Source organism: Cebus imitator, unplaced genomic scaffold, assembly GCF_001604975.1.
Source record: "Cebus imitator isolate Cc_AM_T3 unplaced genomic scaffold, Cebus_imitator-1.0 Scaffold0, whole genome shotgun sequence".
NCBI classification, from domain to species: Eukaryota; Metazoa; Chordata; class Mammalia; order Primates; family Cebidae; genus Cebus; species Cebus imitator.
Genome location: NW_016107315.1, coordinates 15938076 through 15948721, shown reverse-complemented (window position 1 = coordinate 15948721; position 10646 = coordinate 15938076). Strand labels below are relative to the sequence as shown.

Genomic DNA, 10646 nt, shown 5'->3' with positions numbered 1-10646 from the left:
CCAACACCTACTTTTTGAGACTCAGCTATCCAAACCCTTTGCTAGGAGAAAAGAACAAGAGCCCCGGAGTAAGAAAAAACAGACAACACTAAGGCCACACAATTCAGAATAAACTTTCAGGGCTCCAGTTCAGAACTGCTTTTGCTCCCCGATTAGAATCACAAAGAGAAAAAGTTAGAGGAAGATTTACAGGTAGCTACTAGACAGCAACAAAAAGTGACAGCAGCAAAGACATAAGGAACTTAAAAAAAAATGGTACAAAAACATAAAATGGACTGGCGTTAAATCACTTGGTAAAAACGCAAATGTTTTATCTCGGGGTGCCCCTGAGGATATCCTTATGTGTGGTGCAGTAATCCATTGATATTAAGTGATGAAACTACACTGGCAACAAAATTTGTGGTTGGAAATACATTCTGGAGGTACTTTAAAATGTCTAAAATAAAATTAAACCTTACACTTTTAAAGAGGTACACTGTCACCTATATGAAAAACATAACTAAAATATCTTATTTCTAATGTTTCCAGATGTCCAAGGTTTTACTGAATGGGGAGTCAGTATTACTTTAAAATGTGCCTCTTCCCGTACAATCACAAATGACTAAAATCTCAACCACCAGCACTGTATATGTTACTGATTTCTCAGTGATAAATACACATTTTAAGAGGTAGGTGCTGTATTTTTGTCAGTATAAAGGAAGTTTGGTGATGAAATAGCTGGCATGGAAAGCAGAATCCCGAAAACTGAGTAGAAGACCCATTGGAGCTGTGGCTGTATCTTTTCTTTCATCCCATCTGAGCAGTTTCCATGGGAACACTTATTCAGGTCTGAGGATGCTTACTGAAGCAGATGTATCTTTGCTGAGGTCTGGAGTGTGGTATGCAGGCACAGAAGAGACGGCTGGCTCACCAGGGCCATATGGTATAAACAGGTAACTTTCTCCGTTGCTGACAAAAAAGAATAGGGCCCTAACATCTTAAAATGAAGAATGATTTGTAATTTGACTCTCAGTAGGAAAACCAATATTCAATAGCTGAATATTGAGGGTCCTCCCCACCCAACCTTTAAGTCCTGCTTGATACTGAAGTATTTATTTTGAGAACTGTGGCAGCAAAAGAAACTCTGGAGCCCTGCTGGGCAGCTGAGTCACTTGCAGTACTTGGTTCACATCTAGAGCCACTGTCTCAGTGACACTTGATCTGGGTTGCTGCGAGCCAGCTCACCACAGGTGGCCTTGTCTGAGGCATGATTCTTTTATGGTCATTTCACACTTAAGAGAAAACAGGATGTCCAAGATGTTTCCTGGGAATCTGTAAAAATATAGTTTTATTCAGAATCCCCTTTTGAAGGATCCTGAGATAAGCCGATTCAGTTTCCTGAGAAGTACACACTCGGGAACCAGGCTGCAAGAGCAGAGCGTGGACTCCTTCAGGAGCAGGAAGCAGCAAGTCAGCCCAGACTCTCCAGGACCAATCAAGAGGCCTTCACCACTCTAAAGAGAACAGTGTTTGACCTGGGGGAAATGAGGCCAGGCAGCAAGAGATGGTAAATAGATAACAACAGGAGACACAGCCCCTTTCCCCAAGTAACCTACCACTGGACATAATAGGAGGTGTCATAAAAACATGTGCTTTTGGTCCTAAGTTCCCAAATCAATGGGGTACCCCCACTCTTTCAGTATAATTTATATTAGGTCAAAAAGGAAACACATACACAAAGCAGTCTGTTTTAACCTGAAATAATCCTGTTGATATTTGAATTGCTTTCAGTGGGACATTCGCTTTAAACCACAAGGTATCTCCATCTCCAGGTACAAAAATCCCTTTTCCCTCCCCTGCCACCCCCCCACCCCACCCTGCAACCAAAGAAACAAACAAAACCCAAAACCCACAACTCAGCTTCAAATAAGTTTGCAAGAAATGAGACTCTAAATATTTACATATGGGGCAAGAAATAAATCACAAAACTATTTACAAAAATACACAAGCTTATATGCATTACAATTTACACCAGTTCACAAAAATATTAAGACATTAAAAAAACACTATATAAATTAAAATTAAAAACTCAAAAGTATGATCTAAGACTTCCTAGGATGCTTCTCTCATGCAGGTCATGGTTGAAAAATCAGGTTTTTCTATCTCAGAATCTAAACTGTAAAACCATTTTTATTCTTTGAACATTAACAGTACTAATCAGATAAGGAAAAAAGACCCTCTGTGCACACTGACATTATCTTGCACACATTATAATACACCATTCCTGACATTTCTGTAACACACGGCGCTGAAAATCACATGCCTCTAACCATGTGGAAGAAGTAACTCTCTGACATACTTTTGCTTTCATTATTACTTTCTTAATACATTCCGCTCAAGCAATACTTTGCCAGCATACTAAATGGGTGACTGACAGGGCTGAAAACAGAGAAATGGACTTTGCAGGCTCCTTCTTTAACTAAGGGGGCAAATTCAAATGTACATTGTTTGCATCTGTTACTGCTCCAAATGTAACCTACTCCTCTGTCCCCGCTCATGTTAATGGTAGTCCCTGCTCTCTACAGAATTAGTCCTACAGTTTTTCAACCTGACCCTAAATTTTAAAAAATGCTTTACCATTGTAACAAATAGGCAGGCCCTACTTGTGGGACCATCCCAGGGACTTGCATGTTTGAAAGGAAATTGAATATAGTAAGAAATAAGGCTCAGATGAAATTTATTGATAAGAAAATGGCACCTCTGGGATTGTTAGCAAAATTTCTAGCCAGACATCCAGGCAATATTTCAATCAGACCAAACTGTGGAATCAGAATTTTGCCAAAAAGATAATATCTGGAGGCATGGCTTCGAAAATGTCAATAGGATTAAATTACAGATTTAATGTATAAGGCAGCTCCATTTCCTTGATCATAATGTTCCACATCAAAATTTGAAAGTAATAACATTCAGTTACTCTATTTGTGAAGTCACACACAAGGTGAACTGTGCTGAGGTATCCGGCTCACAGTGATTTGCCGTCTGGTTTCCACCCCACAGTATTAGAAAGGGAAAGATGCCGGCAAAGTGTTTCAAATAACTGAATCCAAAGTTAAGGCTGTTGCTAGCATGCATTAATGAAGCAACTCTAGATTCTATCTAAAGTTTGTGTTTCACGCTTATACCAGTAATTGCAGTCATCACTCCATATTTGAAATATTTACCTGATATTTCTAAACCTATAGGACATTTATTAATAAAGAAATTGTTTTGAGGAATTGACCCTACTATTTATAAAATAGACTTTAGTTTCAGGACTAAACAATCTGTATGACAACAAACCCACAAATATTAAAACTGGACTGGACTCCCTGGGTTACTTCCTTTGGGCTCTCAGTTACTGAAGCCGTGTGTAACTCCTCGTCACGGCAGCCCCTCTTCCTAACCTCCATGCTGCTAGTGAGAACTTACAGGGCTGGTGTGGTCTTCAAGGGGCAATGGGTTGCCTTCTTGACAAAAATATGATTAAGGTAAAAAAAAATAGTGCCACATATTCACCAAAGGTCAAACTTTTATATGTAGCACCCAGGGTGTTTTTGTGCCAAAATGGAAGTATCCTATCAGGTTTCCTCACACTTTGACACCAGTTGGGTCTGCACTTTTAATGTAGAGACCTAAATTTCCACAGACCTTTTCACATCTGAGTGTTTCAAGACTTCTACTACTGTTTTTACTGCATCCCTCCAATCAATTCTAGGGGAACAAAATAAAACCTTATAGAATATTTCCGCATATCAATGTGTTGTTCTTAAAACATTTTATTTTTTTCTAAATATAAACCCTTAAATGCACATTATTTTTAAAATAAAAACTGGCATGAATCCTAATCTTTATACAATTTCACAGCAGTAATAGCAGCATGATTTTAGCCTCTTAAAAGATTTCCTCCTTTGCTCTAAATAAAAATTACTTTCAAGTTCTAAAAAGCCAGAGCAGCAACCATCCAGTAAATGGAATGCAATACTCCTAGTGTCTTCTACAGACCGAGCATTTAAAATACGTGAATGTATAAAACTTGAGTATTATTAGGTGTTATGGAATGAAATGACAATCTAAACTCAATTTGTAAACATAGGACTGCCTTGCTAGTCTGATGTATTTTGGGGTGGAGGGAGCTGAGAACATAGAACTGAGTTGGGCTAGAGAGTTCCTACTCTAATAAGGAATGCAACTTCAAAAGTTGCGGCTTTTAAACATGTTTAACATGTCTTCAGAGTTATAAAGAGCTATACCTGAAATGCTGGTGTAGATGATAGTTACAAGACTGTGACCACACAAGTACAGAGTAAGCAAACAACAGTAATGCCTTAGGACGGCAATGATAACTGCCCAGAACTCCAACTGGTGAAATGGGGCTGTGCACTAAGTGGTTATTGCAGGAACTTACAGTCTAGTAATAGATCATTCGTAGCTACTTAAATAATTCCCAGGGACCCTGTACTCTGGTTTAAAAACAGAAACAAACATGTAAATTTATGTTCATAATAAGCTATGTGTGTCTATCCAGTCAAACCATGCTGGTTTTTTTTTGTTGTTGTTGTTTTTGTTTTTTTAATGAAAGAAAGTTGGTAATTTAGGAAAACCAATGGTATGACATGTTTTACTAGAATTACAATTCACCAGATATTATTGAGGAGTGGAATAAGAAGAAAACCTGGAGGCGGGCAATGCAATAAAAGCATGGATATAGTTTACTGGTGCTAACAAAGTTCACTGGCAGTAAGAACTTTACTTTGTTTCACCTAAGAAGTTTCCTTAAATTCTAACTTTTAAAAATCCCTTCTGTCATAATATGAGCCTGTTCATTGAACTGTCAGGAAAAAGGATGAAAAAAATATAAAGAGTATGGTTTAGCCTGAGTCTAACTGGTCTGATGTTTTATGATGCCACTACCAAATGTTTAGTTTAAAGTCTTAATTTCTTATTTTTAATTATAATGTTGCTAACTGTCTGACTGACTGATCTTGAAGGATCAGAGATTTTTCCATTACTCTAATTGAACACAAGATCCATCTCAGATGGGGTGAATGAAGTGAGAACAATGAGTCGATCTGGGCAAGTTGTGCAGCTACCGAAGGAGAAGCAGGAACACAACAGGGAATGCAGAAGCCTACCAGGAAATTCATGTGAACTGCTCTCAATTGTGCAGCAAATACTAAGAAGAAAGGACAACGCTGAATTCAGATTCAGTGAAAGGCAGTCCTCAGGCTTTTTCAAGCTAGCCCTAGATGGCAAGTACCGCCTGTGGCAAATTTCTCTACTAGGTTTCAGCACAGGACTTTACCATCCTTCAGATCTTTTTTAAAGACAAAAATGACAAAGTCTATAGATGGAAGAGGTGGTAATGAAGCAGGGAAGGGGAAAAAGATGGTGATTTGTTTACTTTTATTATCTTTTTTAAATGTGGTCAGGGGTTTTATAGTATTTTTTGTTTTTTTAATCTTTTTGGTTATTGAAAAAAATAGAACAGTCCACTGTCCAGCAGAGGCTGCTTCAACTCTATTGCTCCCAGGGCTCATTCTGCATGGATCTGTGTTTCAGGATGCTGCAAGGATAACTCTGTGGGCAGGAAGGCCCCTTGACCCAAAGCCGTAGCATAGGTCCTGCTCTGTGGATGAGGAAAGCCAGGAGGCACATACGTCCCCATGCCGCCCCCTCCAAATACTCCTCGCTGGTGCTGAGGCAGGGAGTGGTAATCCTCCAGGTTATCATACTGGGACACTACAGTCACACTGCTCTGACGCTTGACATGTGGTTGGTATTGGTACAGCATACTGGGGTCCCTCTCCACGTTCTGGGTATGATGGAGTTTGAGGCTATGACTCCTCTCTGGTTTAGGGGGTGGGACTACTGACTGAGTGAGGTGTTCTTCCTCCTTGTAGCAGTCTCTGGAGTGTTTCTCTGGGGCAGAAGGCTGCCTAGCCCAAGGCCGCTCCATCTCTTTGGACAGCCTCACCTCTTTGTGGTTCAGTCTTAAAGATTCTTGCCCAGATGCAGCATATTTTACTCCAGAGTTATGGTAGCCGACTGGCTCAGAAGTGTCTGGAATCCCTTTGGAACCATAATCTAACTGGCCAGTTCCCTGGGGATACGGGGGCCCATTTTTTGACTCACAGAACTGCCTATGGCTTGCTTCCTGGTGTGCCCTGTGCTCAGGGAGACTGCAGCCCATGTCGGGAAGCTTCCTGCTCCTCAGGCTGCTCTGCTTCTGAGGAAGGGATGGCTTCTCTGGCTGTGCGCTACCATGGCCTCCATGGTGGTGAGCTCTATCCAACTCTGCCTCAGGATGCCTCCTATAGAAGCGGTCCTCTCCCTCGGGACTGATGGCCTTGGCTGTGTGGCGGCTCTCCTTTCCTTCTGCCACTGAGAGAAGTCCAGTTTTCCCAGGATCTGATTTACTCCGCAGATGGATGACGTAGATCCCACCCAAGTCATCCTGTACAGCTGGGGTCATGTTATCGTATTGAGACATGACAGGCCCTTTCACCTTCTGCCGAGCGCGGCTCTCTCTCCGGATGGACTGCATGCGGTATTTTTCCATGTCCTCAAGATCCCATGAGGTGTAGGTGTGCTTTACATCAGCAGCCGGAGGAATGTTGACTACATTATGGTCATTGGGAGAGAAATAGCCAGTTGCATTGGCCCGGGGACGTGGAGGCAAACCAGCGTAACTGTACAAGTTCTTTCCTTGCAGCCTAGGATTATAGAAAGCAAAATCTCGACTGGGAAGGCGGTGAAGGGGTCTCAACTGGACGGTGCCATAGGCATCCACATCACACAGAGCCCCATCTGGACTGTAATAGGAACTAGAAGAACTAGAATATGGGCTATACCTGTAGTGGACCCGGCCGTTCTCAAAGTAAGGCTGAAGCTGAGTTACGTGATAATCTGAGCGGGCCTGGGAGGACTGATATGGCTTATATTGGTACAGGGGTCTTGGGCAGTAGGCTGGCTCATCATCTGGGGGAACTTCTGTCCGTGAAATGGGAACAGAGCGAATCATGGAAGATGGCGGGGCATGGAGGGACTGCACTCTCCGGATGGTAGGGTACGGTGGAATGTCTTCAGGGTAACAGGCATTCCTAACAGAGGAGCTCAAAGAAGACACGTACTCGATCCGGCTGCATGGCTTGGAGTGGTGTCCAGATGCGTTTCTTCCTGGGGCCACATATGTGTTATAACGAAGACCCATGGAGGCTGGTGGCTCTGACCTGGCACCATACACTTGGTGCTGCTCCAATTTATTGTGATGTGGAGGTACACTCTGGGGACGGTACTGGCAGTTTGGAGTCATATTGAAATGCAAACAGTTTTCTGGACCAAAGGGTTCAGTGGCGATATCAGGCCTAGCAAAGGAGGAGTAAACTGTTTTCTGAGAAGCATGCTTAGGTTGTGGGACAGGAATTGGTAAAGGCAACACATCATCCACAGAGGCGGATGATGCAGTGACAAAGGAATGATAATTTGAACTGCTGGTGGCATCTGTACTGCTGGAGTATATGGCAGCAGCCATCTTATTCTCCATCGTCCTGGTCGGGGGCAGTGGTACAGGAAAGCCACAGGGGTGCGCAGAGACAGACTCGGCACGCAGGTGCAGCAGCGGGGCCCGCGCACCGTCCCGCACTTTCTCAGGCAGGCCTGGCTGGACAGCTGTAGCCATGGGACACTGAGCAGCAGCTGCACCACCGTCACTGATGAAGACAGACGCAGGGTCATCCATGGCTCGAGGTTCAGGTGGCCTCTCTGGAACTGGAACCACTCCTTGAACCTATTGAAAGATGATAATACTATGGTCTATGTTTTGTTCGCTCTATGAATCAAGTACTATTAAATCCACAACTCACAAATTGAGGCTGGCTGGGTAGCAGATTGAACTTACCTAAGCCTGTGGTTGCAATGAATCTGTACCCATTGCTAGGAAAAGAAGGCTTATGCTGCTATCTTGTACAATGGTCAGTATCATCTTTGGAGAACCATTCAAGGTTTTCTAATTTATGAGAGGTTTTAAATGTGAGATGAGGTTGCCTATGGCATTACCCAAGTAACACTGTAAAGCTTAAAAATACATAACCAGTTCTATGTATTATCTATTAGTATATACTGTTCTATGCATCATCTATTAGTCTAGCTCAGTTTCAATACCAAGGACATTTTTAAAAAATTAAGAGTTAATTTTATCATCTGGAGAGATTTTTGAAATCCACAGTTGTACACAGAGCACATTTTAAGCCTTCAAAAATAGGGAAAGGGAATATTCAAATCAGAGGCTACTGCCTCTTCCCTATCTTTGATTCCACCTAGTCTGACCCACAGGCCAAAGATAATCCTCAAACTGCAAACATGCTATCCTTGAGAAGTCATAGCTAGACACAGCATCCTCCACTAAAGTCTAAAATCTTAAGTCCTATTAATAGTTCAAGGTGACCATAAAACACACACACACACACACACACACACACACACACATACACACACACACATGCACACAAACCTGTAGCATTTTAAAATATGAGGAAATTCAGGAAGAAACCCTAGCATTCTGCGTACTACATTCTCTCATTGAAATAGTTGCCTGACTATGGAACAAACTGCTAGTGAATGTAGGAAAATAACAAAAAATCCCAAGGCACTATAATCTCTTATACTTCCAAAAAGTCTTCAAGGCAAAGTCTTACAAATGTTTTGAGAGTAAAGTATTTTCATTGTGTAGCTGTGAATAATTGGCAGAGGGTGGGCAAATGACTTGTCGAAAGTCACAATGAGTCAGTGATGGAGTTGAAAAAGAAAAAAGCAAGCCATAACTTTAAAGCCCACTTTGTCTCATTTGATCATGACTTCTTTGTGTTACTATGAATAAACGACCAAGACACTTTAGGAGGAAAAGGAAGCAGGTATAGTTAAGCTACAGTCGTCTAGGAGCTACTTCTTTCTTGAGGAAAAGCCAGCATCAAGGTAATGACAGACTCCAACCTCAAATGGGAACTATTTCACGAAAATCAGCCACAGAGCTTAAAAGTAATTGTTGCATCTGACTCAAAGATAGCAACACACCCTGCTAAAAAGTGACATACCTTTGGTAAAAGTATATTTCATCTCACTGATATCCTCCCCTTCTTACCTTGTGAGAATTATTTAATCCTATATTGGTTGCTGCTTGTACCTGTCCCACGACTAGCGGCTGCTCTGCAGATCTCTGGGAAGGTGGAGGGGGAAGGGGACGATTAGTTCTGTGTGTGCGCTGAAGGGTGGCAGCAGCAAAATCAGCAGTGGTGGGTTGCTCAGCCACATCCCAGCTGGCTTCCTTGGTGCTCATTTGGGCTGTTGCTGGAGTAGCTGTCATGTAAGTCATGTTGGCTGTGCTGGTATTCTCTTCGGGGGACCCAGAAGGATGGCAGATTTTATCTCTAGGTAAATTAGGAGGTGTGGGTGATTTGTCTGCAACGGACCCACAAGGAAGGAAGACTTTATCCCTAGGTAAATTAGGAGGTGTGGGAGATTTGTCTGCAAATTCTGACTGGTGATGGGGTTTATCCACACTTGCACCAAGATAAGAAGGAGGCTGATCTCCATTGTAGAAACGAGGTGGAGACTGATCCTGATCCATGAAGGAGACAGTTGGTATACTGTTCTTCCCAGACTGGTCTTCAGGGAAACTTGCATGATCATCAGACTTCTCTGAGTCTAAGGTAACTGAAGCAATTCTGGCCTTTTCTGGGTCCCCAGGTAAATAGGTTCGATGTGGCTGATTCCCTGTTAAGTCTACTTGGTGGTGTTGCTCCCCAGATTCAGTTGTGTTGGAATGGGTAGGATCCCCAATAGCTATTGTCTCTGGGAGAGGATGGTCACAGTTTCCTGGTGGATTATTCTGGAGGTGGAACTGCTCTGCTGGTCGATCGGTTTGGAAATAGGCCTTATCTAGAGCAACAGCAGAGTAAGAACTGGGCAGATTATCTTCAGTTGTAGCCACCGCTATGTCTCCATAATTTGTATACCCAGCCTGAGAGGTCCCTGGTTTCTTCAATGACTGAGTTGAGGCTTGCTGTGCAGACTCAGCTAATGCTAGCGCCAACATTCGGGCAACATTTTTCGGAGGCGGTGGTGGTGGGATAAGAGAGACTGAACTGACAGGAACGGAATCCTGAGGGGGGTCATGGGTAACTGCTCCTAGTAGGAAATTGGGAAAAAAAATGAGAGTGAAAAGGTAGCTTATGTTATCCTAAATGGAAAGCCAAACACTCCCCATGTGATTATTAAAAAACAGGTGCCTTCCATATTTCAAAATGGCAATCCATGATCTTCTATCCCACATGCAAATGCTGTAGAAAACACATCTGGTTCAAAAGGAAAACTAAAACAAAGAGTATATAAAGACCGCAATCTCCTCTTGAATTGCTACAGAGATGGGGGGAAAAAAAGCAGGTCCCTCACCTGGCTCAGAAAAGATTGCTTAGAAAACAAGCTTCAAGTGCTTGCAGATTGTTATTATGAACAGTTTTTACATTTGATGGTGTAGGCTGGCTTGTTAACTTGGAAGGCTACAATAAAGATACTTTATTAGAAGAGAAAACAGAATCAAGAGCTATGCAGCTGTGCAAGAATTATCCACGAAT

At 42.4% G+C, this 10646-nt stretch overlaps 1 protein-coding gene across 5 annotated transcripts in view; it reads right to left on the bottom strand.

Annotated features, from left to right (window-relative positions):
• Positions 1-1471: 1471 nt before the first annotated feature.
• Positions 1472-10646, bottom strand: part of ARHGAP32 (Rho GTPase activating protein 32) — a 316763-nt gene continuing 307588 nt past the window's right edge. For all 5 annotated transcript variants that reach the window (XM_017523437.2, XM_017523455.2, XM_037736140.1 and 2 more), the window contains 2 exons: positions 9155-10200; positions 1472-7804 (listed from right to left, as the gene is read on the bottom strand). In XM_017523437.2, coding sequence (XP_017378926.1) covers positions 5552-7804; positions 9155-10200 — 3299 coding nt within the window. In that variant the 3' untranslated portion in view covers positions 1472-5551. The remainder of the gene's footprint in view (positions 7805-9154; positions 10201-10646) is intronic.